We start from the raw sequence: 16,639 nt of genomic DNA on the forward strand, positions 1-16,639 counted from the left end.
GTGTGTGTGTGTGTGTGTGCGCGCGCGCATGCACATTCACGTGTGCACCTACAAAGAAATTTCCATGAAACAGAGTTACACAGAAGCTACAGGTTCTGTCAGGTCAATAATTTCTGACATTGCCAGTTAAACAGAAGACCCAATGCTATTATGGGCTACTAGACTCTTTTAGAATATTTTGCTGAGTTTACACACCTATAATATTCAATAATGGAACTTAAAAAAATTGGGGTATAACTATGAATGTCCATTTTGTATCTGTGTATTCAAAGTGGTTGGGATAGATATATAGTTGCATTCTCTTAATGAATAGAATGATTTGTTCTAATGGTGTTTGTAAATAGGATCTGCAACTTGTACAGCAATTAACCATTAAGAAGAATATATGCAGTGTATCATTTGTTGAAACTGTACTTCCGATTTGATTTGAAACTGTCTCATTGCTATCTGTTTATCAATAAAACTTTGAAAAAAATAAAATAAAATAAAGTTTAAAAAAAGAAGCTACAGGGTCTGGCTAAAAAATAATAATAACAAGCCAATGAACATGGCTGATACTGTAACACATCCTTTAGGATAGCACAATTTCTTTTCACAACCTGAGAAGGTTTCTTACCCACAGCTGCCAGTTAAGGACCTGAAGACAGCTGTAAAAAGCAACCACAAATCTGCTAGTCTTCTTTGGAACAACCATCAGGCCTAAGCAGAGATAAGCAAATGCCCCTTTTCATAATTTCTTTCATAAAATACTCAGTTTATCCAAATTAAATGAATAAAGATGAGAACATACTTTTGTTTTCTTTTACTGGAGACAGAGGAAAGGTTCATTTTATGAACTCGAAGAAAAAAATATTTACAAATCGCAACTCTGAAAAAAATGTAACTACAACATTAAAGAATTGTTAAAATTCAATGGCAAACCAAATAAGAAGTGAATAAAACCAGAATAGTTATCTCATCAAAGAAGTCATATGAGTGGTTAATAAGCATATAAACCATATTGTTAACCACTAGGGAAATGCAAATTAAAAATTTAACACACTTGTTTTAATGAAGAGTTGATAAAACCAAACAATCTTGGAAAATAGTTTGAGAATGTTTTTAAAAGTTAAGCAAGCTTGGGCTGGGGAGTTAAATCAGTGGTCTAAGAGCTTGCCTGGCAAGCATAAGGACCCAGGGATTGATGGCCTGGGAACCCAGGCACATCAGTGCTTGCCTGTAATACCAGCGCTGAGGAAGCTGAGACAAGATAATTACTGAGTACAAGCTGTGGAATGAGACCCTGTACCAATTAATTAAAAGATTTTTTTTTATTTTAAGTTAGACAAGATCACCATATGATCAATAATCCTAGTCCTAGAAATCTACCCCAGAAAAAATAAACATACGAAAATAAAAGCAAAAAAATAAAAAAAATAAACATACGTCCACACAGACTTGTGAATGTTCACAACAGCATTATTCATACTAGTCAAGTCAGAAAAAAATCTAAATACCTATCAACTGATAACAGAGAAAATGTGTTACATCCATAAAATGAGATATTATCTCATGCTAATAACTACATAATGCAACATACTACAACCTGGATGATTCTCAAAAGCATTACGCTATGTGAAAGAAGTCACACACAAAAGATTGTATGTATCATATGATTCTATTAATGCGAAAGGTCCAGCAAAGAGAATTTCACAATCAGAAAACATAATAGCAATTGCCTAAAGAGGGATGGGGAGATCTAGGACTTTCTATAAAAGAATCTGAGAGAATTTAAAGATGTTTTAAAACTGAAGTACAGTGATAATGGCATTAACTTCATACATTTACTAAAAAGTCACTGAAAAAGAACAGCTGGGTTGGGCCTGTAGCTCAATGGTAGGTAGCATGTGTATCTAGCTTGCACAAAGTAGCAGGTTCAATCCACACCACCATCACCACCACCACTCCCCACACACACACCCCATCTTACCCTGGCTGAATTTTATGGTATGGAAATTACGTGTGAATAATGAAGACTTTGTAAAAACCAATTTTACACATGCATGCAAGCACATGTACACACACACAAGAGGAAGAACAACTTAAGGTGAAACAAGTATAGAAGAAAATGTAATCAGAATACAATTTGGCAATCAAAATATTTATACTCATAAGAATGTACAGCAGTACATTTGTTCTAGGATTTTGGAAAAGATGGGCATGTTTATGTAGGAAAGATGGCTGTATCTGTCACCTGATGCAGCCTGCAAACAAAAACACTTCTGTTTGTGAGCCAAATTGTTTGCAAATGGAAGTGTTCAGAACTGATTTATCATGGTACTATACAATCATAAAGCAATAACATTTAATGTAAAAATTCCTTTATTAGCAAGAGTATATCTATAAAAATATTAAGTCATTTTCAACAGTAACAAGCCAAAGAAAGGAAGGTCCATAAAATTGATAAATCAAGAAATGGCACAATAAGTAGGTTATTTAGAAGCAAGGCAGTGAGGAACAGAAAAAAATTAATTCTTGTCTAGGAGGAGAAAGCTTATGTACTACACGTGGAACGAAATCATTTAAAACATAGTAACAAAGTCTGAAGCCAACTACAGGGCAAAGTTCTATGAGAACACGAGGCACTGCTGTATTTGCAGGCCCTTCATCCACTAGAGGGTGCAAAGACAACAGCATAAGGACTTAAAATTCAACGGGCAGCCTGATGGCAGTTATGGATAAAAGTAACCATTTAAAAGGACCTTTGGAGGGCACATGGGTGATGTCTTCACTTTCAGAATATACCCCATGCATGAGTCGCCTGAGCACCCAGCTCTTCAGTGAGGCTGCCAGGCAGACTAACTCGATATCCAGGAAAGTGGTAAAACTTTTCAGTGAGCAGCCATGGCTAAGAAGGAGACCTATGACTGGTACCCAAACCACAACACGTATTTCATGTTCATGGGCACATTCCGGTTTCTTGGCCTCTACAAAGATGAGCATCAGGATTTTAAGGATGAACAAAGGCATCTAAAGAAGCTTCATGGAAAGGGGAAACCAAGGAAAGAAGAAAAAAGAGCAGCGAAAAAGAAATAGTTTTAGCCATCAAGACAGAAAATTTCTGCCTCAATGACTAAGAATTGAAAATGTATTTACTGTCTTTCCACATATTAAGAGTCTAGTCTTCCTCGGTAAAAGTTATTTGAAACATAAAAAAAAAAAAGACCTTTACACAAAAGATGAAACTAGGATCTATATAACCTAGCAGGAAAAAAAGAATGTGATTTTATGTTACTTATAATTTAACAACAAAATAGAAATATGTTTACCTTAAAAGGTGGGCAAAGTAAAATTACAGACTGAGATAGTGAATGGGTAACATTTTATTTCTGAATGGGTCATTTTAATACAGTCTCCAGCTTGGGGGACATGGGTGGTGCAGAGCAGGCATTGGGGCCACAATGGAAAAATGAGTAGGGGAGTTGTTGTTAAACGGTGTTGGATTTAAGTTTGCTTTTTCTTTCTTTGAAGGGAGGAAAAGATGGGGATCGGGCTTCACATATACTGAAGACTCTCTCTACCACTAACTACCATTGAGCTATGCCCCTAGATCCTAAGGTAGCATTTTTAAGGACAACAGTTTTTAGAATATTTTATCAAATTATAAATTGTATTCTAATCATGAATCTAGAAATTGTTGGGCACAATTTTCCATCTTTGATATGTAATCGAACAGACTGGAAAATTCACAATACTTAGAATACAGTAAGCTGTAAGTATCCCTACACATTTGTGCTCGGTCAAGACATAAAAGATACTACTCAAATTTGCAGTCTTTTTTAAATTCAATGGGCTGGAGATATTCCACGTTTGATTCCCAGTACCAAAAAATAAAAAAGAATTTAAATTCAAAGCACTGTGTTAGAACTTGAAGACCCTCATGCTGTCATCCATCTTACCAACTCTTCCAAAAGGAAAAAAGCAGCCATCATTTCTTTGCCACCAAGCTAAATGAAAATGACAGAAAATATGTTTGCTATTATACAAAGCCCTCAAAGTTCATTTGCAAAACATCAGACTAAAATGAAATTCATTCTACGAATACATGGAAAAACTGGTTAGAATATAGAAAAAATATTTTGAAACAAAATATTTTTAAGATATTTTAAATCTGCCCTCTATATAAAAGACTGCCATAACTGTAACACATTTGTCAACTTAAACATCTCATTTGATATGCTCTTATTTCTGTGAATTCCCAAAACATTTACATAATGGCTGTTGACAGAATTTTAGAAAATTAAAGGAAAAATCTTTGCAGAGTCGCTAACAAGCAGTTTCAAAATCAAGGTCTGACCACACATTAATGTTTTAAGATAGAAAAAGACAAATTATAGATCACAAGCTATCTGAATAAAGAAGGAAGAAAACTTGACAGAAATGAGTTATTCAGAAGCCTAAAGACTCTCCATGATGTTGTGAAAGATTTCATACCATCTTATCTTGTCACATTAGCAAGAGACAAGCTGTATCGAAAGAAAACAGGCATTAACAGAAAAATCCAGAAAGGAAGTATCCACAGGCTGAAAATTTGGGGTTTAATCCAAATCTGTCACTTACTACCTATGTGAGATTCTTTTTAAAACCTTTACCTTGAAAATGCTATGTTTTTCTTACTTACAAAATAGGAAAAATAAGGCCTAACCTACCTGGCAGAGCTACTAAGATAATGAAAACTGAATACAGTATTTTGTAAACTGTACTTTACAAAAGTACAACTGTACTTTACAAAAGCAATTTTTTTTACTTGTTATTTTTTAATGGTACTGTATCTCTTATTTTATTTTTTTGCCATAATTTTATTGATAAACAAATAGCAATGAGACAGTTTCAAATCAAAACAGTAGGACAGTTTCAATAATTAACACACTGCATACATTCTTCTTAGTGGCAATTTTTATACTTTACTAATTTACTAATATTCCTAGTTCCATAGCTGACTCAGCACCTGAACTAAGCAAACATCTATGCTCTTGTTCATCTCAAATGTAAACACGTTTCCTTCCAAATTTAAGTACTAGACAATGCAGTGGGCCATAATTTAAGGCTGTAGGAGAAAGATTTCTCTGAGGAAATTACATTACTTTCAATACTTACTCTTAGCTGGGCTGCTCCAATAAAGAAAAAAAAAAAAAAAACTATTTCTAATTTGTACTTATCTGATGTTTCTCTTTCTCTACCCATTCCCCCCACTCAGTTTATCTTACAACAAAAATCAACGAAGAAGCCATTACTGAAACACAAAGTTACTGACAATGAAAGTTCTCCCAGCAACTGACTATAGTGAAGTAAAAGCACTTTTAATCAATTAACTTGTCAATTTAACTAATGTTCCTCATTTCCTAAGTCAAATATGCTGAGGAATGCTGCTTCTGGCATTCTCACCACCTAAATCTAGGTACCAATTTTTTCACACCTCCTTTATTTCCCTAATAGCTGTATTTTTACCAAGAATATAATTATGTCATTAAAAGTCCTATACATAAACAAGATAGCTTCCCTGAAAACTTCTCAATTTTAAATGTCCTGAAAATACACATAAACAAAAAGAGGTCTTCTTTAAAACAGCTCTATTTTAAATGCCTTGAAAATACATAATAAATCAAGGCATTAAATACTTGTGCTCAAACTAGATATGGGCAAGACACGGTAAAAGACTAGGCAAGAAGGATAAACAAAACATAGGCATTTTACCCAGATTGCTTTGAATGTCATTAAGGCCTTGTTTCTCTTCTTTAAAAAATATATAAAAACAAACATGCAAACTAAAACTCAATGATACTTTTAGATTATGCACCCAAAATTTTAATATAGTAGTATTTCAATCAGTAGATCTGTATTTCACTCACAAAAGTGTCCTAACTTGAATGATAACTTCTATGTTGATTTTAACAATAGCAGATCTTAGTCACATGTGGTAGAACACATATTCCAGCACTCAGGAGGATGAGGCAGGAGAATCACTGCCAGTTTGAGGCCCCAGTGTGGGTTACACAATGAGTTCAAGACCAGCCTGAACTACATAATGAGAATCTGTCTCAAAAAAACAAAAGCAGACATAAAGTTATGGCACCAGGAGGTAAAAAGGGAAACCCTTCCCCCACCAAGCCATTCCAAATTTTAAAAATCAAAGCCAAAGCAGTAAACTTGCTATGTAAACTATAGCCCTCTTTTAATCAGGCTCCTGTTCCTAAACCTTTTCTATATAAAAACTCTGCAGCTGCTACACACAAGTACAAAAAAAGAATTCAAGCTCGGGGCCGGGGAGATGGCTCAGTGGAATATGCGCTTCCCTGGCAAGTGCAAGGGCCTGAGTTCAATCCCCAGTTCCACCAAAAAAAAAAAAAAAAAAAAGAATTCAAGCTCAAAACCTGTGTTAGCCTTAAGCAACACCTGAGAACATGGACAAGCACATGCATATAAATTACAGGAAAAAAAAAAAAGCCATCTAGGAATCTAAACAACTACACTGTACTATCAACCTAAAATCAGCATGACTTAACATAAAACATTTAACATTTCTGAGCTGTTTTCCATTTCTGTAAAACCAAACAATGTTTGTCTCCTCCCTTTGTATAGAAAGAGCACATCTGTGAGCAGAAGGAAGTACCTAGAGTACTTTAATAAAAGCAATGAACTGCATCCCTATAGGGCTTGTTAACTGCTTGGGAAATAAGGCTGAGGTGACCTGCCAGTCCCCCGAGGCAAGCTGAAACACAACTAACACTAGGAGTGGTGGTGCACCACTGTAAAGCCAGCGCTTGGGAGGCTGAAAACAGGAGGATCACTACAAGTCTGAGCTGCGTACTGAGACCCTGCACTAAATACATTTTAAAACAAGATAAAAATAAAATCACCATTAGAAGCTCACACAAATTCTGTCTGGAAGTAGTTCTCAGCTATTTAGAAAGGAATAGCAAAAGAATAAGGGAAATAAATAAAGACACACAATTAAAATTCACCTTCACCCCACTCCCTGGCTCCTGGATTTGCTGAGGTAAACCCCACTGGAGAGATGTAAAGCTCAGAAGTTCAGTTCTTGCCCAGTTCGGGCTGTTCGGTGATCTGTGTTTCACACTGATAAATGCCTCCCAAATCTCAAAGCACAAAGTGAGAGTTCGCAAGGTTAGGCGCATTCATTAGCAGTACTCATTTGGATTCTGCATTCATCAAATACAAGCCACTATTCAATATTTGCACTACTCTAAGATCTCTAATTCAAAGATCCAGTCAGAATACAAAATAAAGCCCAAGAAAATAAGCTAAAATAAACTCGTCACTATCAGAACATGCTCAAAGTAAATGAGCAGTTTTAAGCCACACCTAAAGGTTTAAGTAGGCCTACAGCAGAAACAGTATCAGTAGGAAATGTACAGGTTACAAAAGTAGATCTCTGCTGCAAAAGAAAAAAATAAGTAGTTCCAAAGAAAGAGACTATTTTTGGTGTGCTTTAACAAATTCTGATTCTTTTTGCTTTGCTTTCACTGATCTGTCATTCACACAGCATTAGACAGTACCCTTTCAGGAAATCTACTTCCACACTTCATATCACTTAGCTCCACCTTCCTATTCCTAAAATGAGCACACTTTATAAATAATGAAATGTTTGCATTAGTATATAACACTAGATTAAGAAACTGATCATGATTCCTTTATATTACATGTTGTAGATACAAGTTCCAGATGAAATAGAGAGAATGTCACTCCTTTTAAAAAGTGGTTCCTGGGACTCATTCTCAGCCCCTCCTGCACAACAGAATCACCTCAGGGGTTTCTATAGACATTTCAATAGCCTAACCTCATCTTCCACCACCTCAAACTGGACTATCTGGAGACAGGATCTCTAGGTAGCAGCATTTTTCTGATACATATATCAAAGAGCATGAATTTCACAACTTACAAAAGCTCTTATGACAGATTAAAAACAACACAAGAACAAAAAAATAAATAAAACTTGCAATGTTCTCTTTTGATTTGGGGTAATGAGGGTATCTTTCACTAAAAGCTTCCATCTTCAATTCCAACAGTAATAATCCTACTGGGAGATAAAAGCTGAGATACGTAAATACTTTATCTCCATACCCTACCTGGAGTCAGTCTGCTGCCAGCAACACCAATAATGCAAGAACTGGGTAAATACTCTCAAATCTGAAAGGTCTCCAAGTAGGTGATTATTGATTATCCTAGTTTTTAAGATGAGTTTCAGGCGCTCCGATGAGATTCAGTTAGTTTCTGGAAAGGAAAACCATGTCACCCTTTTCATTTCTATTATGTTGACTCATACTCAAACAAGCCTAACTAATGGTGGCATTTTTTTTCTTTACAACCCCGTAAGGAATCATGGATGAGCATTCAAAGATACTTCCAGGAGCTATCCTTTTATAAATCTTCCAAATCTGAAGAATGTCCATATCCCCAAACAGCATGAAGATAAATTTCATTCATGACTGTAAGTAACAGCTTTACTTGTTCTTCGATCTTAACTGTTTAGCCTCATCTGCTGAAGCCTTCAAACAGCAAGAAGACAAAGGAAACACTTTACGCACCTGCCTAAACCACACTAAAACACGTCTTACAGAAAACTGTTCTGCTCTGACCCACAATAGGACCCAGATTTTTCCAATCAATCCCCAACTAACAAAGAAATGCAGCCAAAATTTCACTCTTTCAAGCAAGCCTTTCCTGATTAAAACCATAAGGCTGAACAATTTCCCAGGAAAGAGCACGGAATTTTCTTGCTAAAGATTATTACAGAGACTCAGGCATAGCCTAAGTGACAGAAAATTAAAAGACAAGTCCAGCACTTAAAATCCTGAAATACCAAGAAGACTAAATTAAAAATCACTACACAACCTGGAGAAAAAAAACAAAAATCCATCATTATAGTATTGTACTTAAGTGATTTTTTTCCTCGTATACTATTTGTAACCTTAGTAACATAACAGTAATAGTTTTAGAATATATCTTTATATCTCTAACAGTAAATTCACTGCTGAAACATGATGTGTACCTTCCAAAGTAAGTAATTTCAGCAAAGAGTAATAAAGCATCCTCTGATAAACAGACATATGCACACAAATACCATCTGACTTTTAAACAGCAAATACCAACCTGGCTATCCCGACCTGGGAATCCATGATAACCGGGGGTCAGTGGTTCGTTCTATAAGAAAAAAAGAAAAAAAATCAAACTTTAAGAGAAAAGAAAATGCTAAAATAATGGAAACCACCCGAAGTGACCAAATAGAAGCTACGACCCCAGTTCCTAAAATGTCCCATTGGTGTACTCCATCCAATCTAACTACATATATCTCCTGACGGAGCTTTTTCAGTGGCATAGACAAAGACAGACCAAAAAAAAGAAAAAACAAACATGCTTAGGAAGGCACATTTGACAGACACTACTCTCCTGTGCTAAATTCGTTTCCTTCCCAATACAGTGTATCTCTACCAATGTACTTCACACTGCAGGACTTTAGTAGCCCCAGCTCTTAATCACTAAAAACCAGCAGCCCTCCTATACATTACAAAAACAAAAAGCTACTGCACATTTCTATGTTTCTTCTGATCAGAGATAGAACAAGTACCACCCACTGTAAATTGTCTCTTGACCTTGGAAAATTTTAGCTCTTATCATCTCGTTTTTCTTCAGTTTTCAAAACTCTGGATGAAATTCTATGGGGCTGGTGAGATGGCTCAGTGGTCTAAAGCACCTACTTAGAACAAGCTTATTAGCAAAGCACAGGGACCGTGGTTCAATCCCCCAGCACCATATGCCAGCCAGTTCCGCCCCTAGGTGGGCTGAGCTGGCCACACACACAATAAATAAATAAATAAATAAATAAACAAACAAACAAACTTTAAAAAAGAAAGAAATTCAACCTCTGTTCAAGACTTCCTTTTCCAGCCTGTAGCATTATGGACTCAAGTGATACATAACATGTGTATATGACAAATTTGTTTTGGTTGTTTGTGCAGCTTACGTTCAATGTTTTTCATGATTGCAATTAATCATATTTTAAAGATATGTCATCTGGAGTATCTGTCTCAATTTCACATTAAGTACTAAATCAAGATCACTCAGGACAAGGACACTACTCAAAGAAAGCTATGCAAATCCTAACTTAGTATAAAGATACACAACATGAACATTCATTTATGGCTTAGCATAATTATTTATTCAACCTATAGAGAATGCCAAAATTTCCCAAGTATAGTTGAATAACTGACAGAATAAGAAATATGAATGAAGGCCCTTTCCTTTGAGAATGTTTAAACGCAAGGGATGGGCACAAAGCAGTAAATGAGACTATATAGTACTTTTGTAATTCCTAAAGTGTTTAACATATCTCCTCCTCAAAGATATTCACTCTTTTTCATCCACTTGTAGTTTTTATTCCTACTAGCAGAATAACAACTTCAGAGGAATTTTCATTGATAGGACTTTCCAAATGCCAATAGAGCACACCATCCATCTAATGGAGACTGTTTCATTTCTTTGACAGTCAAAAGTCTATGCTTCCCTAGAACACCAATTACAAGTTAACTTCAGCTCACAGCATAGCCCCATTTATTCATCATGGTTTCCCTGAAGTCTAGTATGGTGTCTAATATATGGTGCATACCCAGAAGAATTTGTACATAAATAAGTGGAATTAAATAAGCAAATTAGGAATTCAGCCAATGATTAAATCATAATAAACCCAAGTGCTCCTTTTCTATTCCTTTGAACATTTTAATATTTATAACTAAGTTTCTCCAAAGAAAGCACATTAGTGAAGATAACTGCCTTTGAAAAGTTAGATACCCAGCAATTCTGAGAAAGAGGAAAAATACTGAAGGGTACCTACTTGCTAATTTCAGAGTTTACTGCAAAACTACATAATCAAAATAGTGTGGTACAGAAATATATATATGGGTCAATGGACAACAAGTGAGAGTCCAGAAATAAACCTTTACAGTTTGCTGAACTTCTGAAATAGGTATCAAAAAACTAATGAAGGGGCCAGGGAGATAGCTCAGTGGAATAAGTGCTTGCCCAGTAAGTGCAAGGTCCTGAGTTCAATCCCTGGTACCACAAAAACAATAATAATAATAATAATAATAATAATAATGAGGAAAGAGTAATCTTTCTAATAAGTGATAATAAAACAATTGGAAAGACACATAAAAATATGAAGCTGCAACTCTTACCTCACATCATATGTAAATTAGCTCAAAACAAATCATACCTAGAACTATAAAACTCTTAAAAGAAAACAAGGAGCAAATCTGCATGATCACTGGTTAGAAAACAGTTTACTGAAATCAGGCTTGCAAATTATATGTTTAATAAAGGATGTGTATCTAGACTATATAAAGAAATCTTACAAGTCAACAGCAAAATGAAAATCAATTCAACCTAAAATGGAGAAAGTTGGGCTAAGGATGTATATAGCTCAGTGGTAGGGTACATGCCTAGCATGTGCACAGCATTGAACTCAATGAAGGGGAGCAGGGACAGACAGATCCTCAGAGAGAAGGCTCTGAATAGGCAATTCAAAAGATATGAAAATAATCAGTAAACACAGCACATGAAAAGATGCTAAATACCATCAATCAGTTATAACCCCAAAATATGACAATGTCAAGTATTAGTGAGAAAAAAGAAAAACTGGATTTTTTTTAAATTTGTATATTTGGTACAGGGTCTCATTATGCAGATCAGACTCCTGGTGATCCTCCTGTTTTCAGCCTCCCCAGCGCTCAGATTATAGGCATGCACCACCGCACCTTGATTCTCTCACTGGCTCAGTGTGCCCCAGGATTGGGGCCAGCGCAGCATGAAGAACCAGGGATTGAACCTGGTCCCTAAGCTTGCCAAAACAGGTGCTTTGTTCGTTGAGCTATCTCATAAACCCTGGAATCCTTAAATATTGTTGGGAGGAATATAAAATAAAACAGCCACTTTAGAAACCACTGCGTAGGCCATAATATGTTAAACAGAGTTACTGTAAGACCCAGAACTTTTATACCAAAGTATATAAGCAAGAAAAACAAATACATATGTCACATAAAACCCTGCACAGACAATCCTGATTTAAGTGGCTTATAGTCAAATGGATTTTTTTTTCCCCTCAAGTTTTGATAGTAATTCCAGTTCAGTAAATATTTCCACTGTTTTCCTTTTCTAAATACATGTCTGGACTTTATTAGTAATGTTGAATTTCTCGTGAAGATTGAAAATGTCATCTCAGACCTACTAAAGGTTGGTTTTATATTTAGTTTATATAACTGATTATGTGAATATGTTTAAATACTGGGAGAATCCTTCATTGACTCAAAACCAAGAAAGACTTCCCTTTCTATTTGTATTTATTAGCCTGTTAAAGGGAATGGTTGAAGACAGAAAGCAACATCTATATTTTGGTCTTGACTATGCCAATTTGATTAGAATCTCCTGTATCTAAAAAAAGCTGCCTTTTACTTTACCAAAAGGCATTTAAGTGTGATGTATGTAGTAACATCAAATAAATACCCAACATTTCTCACAAAAAAATTTAAAAAAAAAACCTGCACACATGTGTGCGTTATTTCATAATAGCCAGAGGAGAAACAACCCAATGTCCAAAAACTGATAAATGGATAAAGTATATAGTACTTCTGTAAGTGAATATTGTTCAGCAATGAAAAGGAATGGAATACCGATCCAACATAACCAAATCCTAAACACATGCTAAGTGAAAAAGATCAGACACAAAAAGATCACAACTTATATGATTTTATTTAAAGGAAATGTACAGGCAAGGCAATGTGCCTACTGACAAAAATAAATTAGTGCTTCTACAGGCTAGGGAACAGAAATCTGTGATGACTGCTAACGGAATGGGGTTTATTTGAGGAGTGTTGAAAATATTCTTGAATTAGACATTAGTGACAGATGACTATATTAAAAGAAAAGAAAAAAACCCTGCAAAAACACTTCTAAACTGTGAGATTTACAGTAATAATACTAGTTAAAATCATGTTGCCTTTTTCTTGCAGTTCTACAATTGCGTGAATCCAGAGCATGATATCCCCAACTTTTTCTTACTTGTTAAATATGAGACAGTGTCTCAGCCACTCAGTTACCCAGGCTGGGCTCAAACTTGAGATCCTCCTGCCTCAGCCTCTCAGGCTGCTGAGATTACAATGTGCACCACCACCCCTCTCTTCACACTGATTTTTACAAGGAAATCATACACCATTTCGATTATAATCAAAGAACAAGGTTCCTGAAATTCTGAAGCACCTGTTTGTTCTGGATTCTGTAAGTTTACATCAATACCATTCCCTAACAATGATGATGAAGACCAACAGATATGAGCAACTAAGCTGCATAGTTCCAGGGTGAATGAGAGAAGAAGAGAAAAAAGCAAAGACAAGAAACAATAGAGGAAAGTAAGAATGTGTTTCTTACCATTAGGGAAACTGAAAGAAAGAAAGCAATTGATTTATATAGTAACATACAGACATTAAATGGAAAAGGTGAAGCACTGGCCTGGGTCTCCTGGAACCCAAAGCCCTGTCCTTTTCATTTTGCCAAGCTCTCCTCAAAATGACCACTCCATATTACCCCTTTACAGTAAATATTTCAACACTTTTTGAGAAAGGGATTATATGATTAAGAAAGTGATTACAAACTCCAAAGCTTTTTAACAAAGATGTGTCATTCCCAGAGAACATTCTACATATCAACTAACACACATTTTTTTAAGAAAAAGATCTCATTCTTACAAGCCAAAATGGTCAAAATTTTAACAGCAAAGATGAACATAACAAGCTGCAGAGACGTGTCAGAGAAAATGAATCTTTTCACTTGTCTTAGCAAGGCATTAATTACTTTTCATATTCCCCACCTCTTAGATAGACTACTGGTAACTCTCTGGCCCTTGGAAAACTCCTGCCCATGTAAGAGTGATCTGTATTTAATGAAAATGGGCTATTTTCATTTTTAATTCTACCATGTACATACTTCTCTCTTACAAATGCATTAATTCTGCATGATATTGAATATTACACTTTTCTTGCTGACTCTGTGTGGCTCATCTCCACTAATATGTATTACTATATTCTACTAATTCTGACTTCTAGTCAGTATTTTAAAACCTTATAAAAATGTCAAAACTTACTTCTGTGGTTATCTTCCTGTTCATGGATACCTACATTCTTTACAGCTGTTCCTTATCTGTGTTTGTGCTCACATACCATACTGCCTATGAACATTCTTGTAGGTCAGAGATGCCATTTTCCACTCATAAATTTGCCCAAAAATAACAAAATGGTAAGAGGATGAATAAGCAGGTACTTTTATATCTAGTAACATAAATAAAGTATTCTGGGACCACCATGCTGGAAAGCAAGTTAACAAATATATTCAGTGCATATACCTTCTTGCAATTTCACATTTTCTATCTCTTCTAGAGAATTTATTTGTAGCATTTTATGTTCCCACCAGCAATGCACAGGGGTTCCAACTGCTCCACCACTTTACCAAACAATTGTAGATTTGTTTTTTCTTTACTAACAGTTATCTTAATGAAAAAAAGTTACCTTAATGAGCGTGCAATGTTGTTTTATTATGGCTTTGATTTGTGTTTCTCTTATGAATAATGGTGTCAACCACCTTTTTTTTTTTTTTTTTTTTTAATGTAGAACAGGGTCTACAGTTTCTCACTACACAGATCAGACTCATAGTGATCTTTCCTGTTGTTCAGCCTCCCAAGTGCTGGAATTACAGGCGCACACCACCATGCCCAGTCTCAACTGCCTCTCAGCATGCCCTGGGATCGGGGCCAGCAAGGCTCACAAGGGATCGAACCTCAGCCCCTGTGTCTTCCTAAGCAAGTGCTTTAACCCACTGAGCTATTTGACCGGCACTTAATCACCTTTTAATGTATTTACTGGTCATCGTACATTTTCTTTGCAGACATTTCTATTCAGCTATTTTGCCCATTTTTTAACTGAGTTGCTCGGTTTGGGTTGCCAATTTATATATGCTACTGAGTTTATATATTTTGCATATTAATCTCTTACCAGACAGGATTTACAGATATTTTCTTCAACTATGTTGATATTGCTCTTTGATGCATAAAAGTTTTTACTTTTTTTTTTAAAAAAAACCTTTTTTTTTTTAAATTTTATTTATTTGTGTGTGTGTGTGTGTGTGTGTGTGTGGCCAGCTCAGTCCACCAGGGGGCGGGGCTGGCTGGCATGTGGTGCTGGAGGATTGAACCACAGTCCCTGTGCTTTGCTAAGCTTGTTCTAAGTAGGTGCCTTAGACCACTGAGCCATCTCACCAGCCCAAAAAGTTTTTACTCTTGATAAAGTACAATTTACCTATTTCTTTCCTTTTGTTACCTTATGTTTTTGGTGTTATGTCCAAGAATTCACTGCCAAATTCAAGATTATAAGGATTAATCCCTAAATTTCCTTCTAAGAATTTTATTTTTCGTATTTAAGACTTTCATCTACCTTGAGTTGATTTTTTTATACGGTACATACATATTTATTTGCATGTCTTAGCTACCTTTGACATTCTTTAGCTCGCCATCCATTAACTACTTTCTTCATGCTTTCTGAAGATCTGGAAATAAATATCTACTCCATTCACCTGCCAGCAATTAATGAATTGACTTTCAAGCTCTAAATTACTCTTTAGCCAGCTCTATGAAAATGCACCTGGGCCCTTTAAATATTTCTCCTTTTCTAGTATGCATGATGTCAGGCTATGTCAGTAGAGGGCACAGGAGAGCCCTTGAAGGAGGAAAAGGTTTCAATGCCAGGTCCCACTGTGCTTACTTAGCAGCTCCTCTAGACTAGTAGTTTCTTCCCTTCTCTGCTCTAGCAGCCTAAATTAGCCCACACAGTGGCTCTTACACAGCACAGTGCCTCTGGTGAGATAACTCCCTAAAAAAGAGCTTTCTCCTCAGCACCCTAGAGGGTGAATGTCTGGCAACTTCAGAAATGCAGGTATCAGCCAGCTATGATAGCATACACCTGTAAGCTTAGCTACTTTGGAGGCTGAGACAGGAGGATGTCAAATTTGAGGCCAGCCTAAACAACTTAGCAAGATCCTGTCTCAAAATTAAAACAAAAAATCAAGAGCACTGGAGGTATAGCTCAGTGGGAAAGCACTTGTCTAGTATGTGCAAGATAATAGATTCACTCCTCGGGACCACCCAATGGGGGGGGGCAGATATCCCTCAAATACTGCAGATATGAGACTATTGGCATTTTTTTCTTTCTTATCCACAGTAACAGCTGAGATTTCTCCAATAAGCTCCAAACTTCAGCTCCTGGTCTGGGGGTCAGAGAAGAGATAATGAAGGAAACAGTTCTTTGGTATTTTACCTCCAGAGTGAATGCTATTATATATAAATTATACTAACTATATTTTATATACTGATCATATTAGTACATTATACCTGCATATTACATGCTGTTCCTTGGATTTTTCCTTGCCAATAAGCCAATCCCTCATTACACTGATCTTCTCTTAAATTAATAATTCTTGGGCTGGTGAGATGGCTCAGTGATCTAAAGCACCTACTTAGAACAAGCTTAGCAAAGCATAGGGACCG

General features: G+C 35.9%; 1 protein-coding gene and 1 pseudogene across 17 annotated transcripts in view; one reads left to right on the forward strand and one right to left on the reverse strand.

Annotated features, from left to right (window-relative positions):
• Rbfox2 (RNA binding fox-1 homolog 2) overlaps positions 1 to 16,639 on the reverse strand; it is a 305,574-nt gene that overhangs the window by 191,356 nt on the left and 97,579 nt on the right. For all 17 annotated transcript variants that reach the window (XM_004634570.2, XM_004634567.2, XM_023719032.1 and 14 more), the window contains one exon: positions 9,151 to 9,201. In XM_004634570.2, the coding sequence (XP_004634627.1) occupies positions 9,151 to 9,201 (51 nt within the window). Of the gene's footprint in view, positions 1 to 9,150; positions 9,202 to 16,639 lie in introns of those variants that run through there.
• LOC101573874 lies at positions 2,762 to 3,075 on the forward strand (annotated as a pseudogene).

The sequence above is a fragment of the Octodon degus genome, unplaced genomic scaffold (assembly GCF_000260255.1).
Source record: "Octodon degus isolate 3935 unplaced genomic scaffold, OctDeg1.0 scaffold00064, whole genome shotgun sequence".
NCBI lineage: Eukaryota > Metazoa > Chordata > Mammalia > Rodentia > Octodontidae > Octodon > Octodon degus.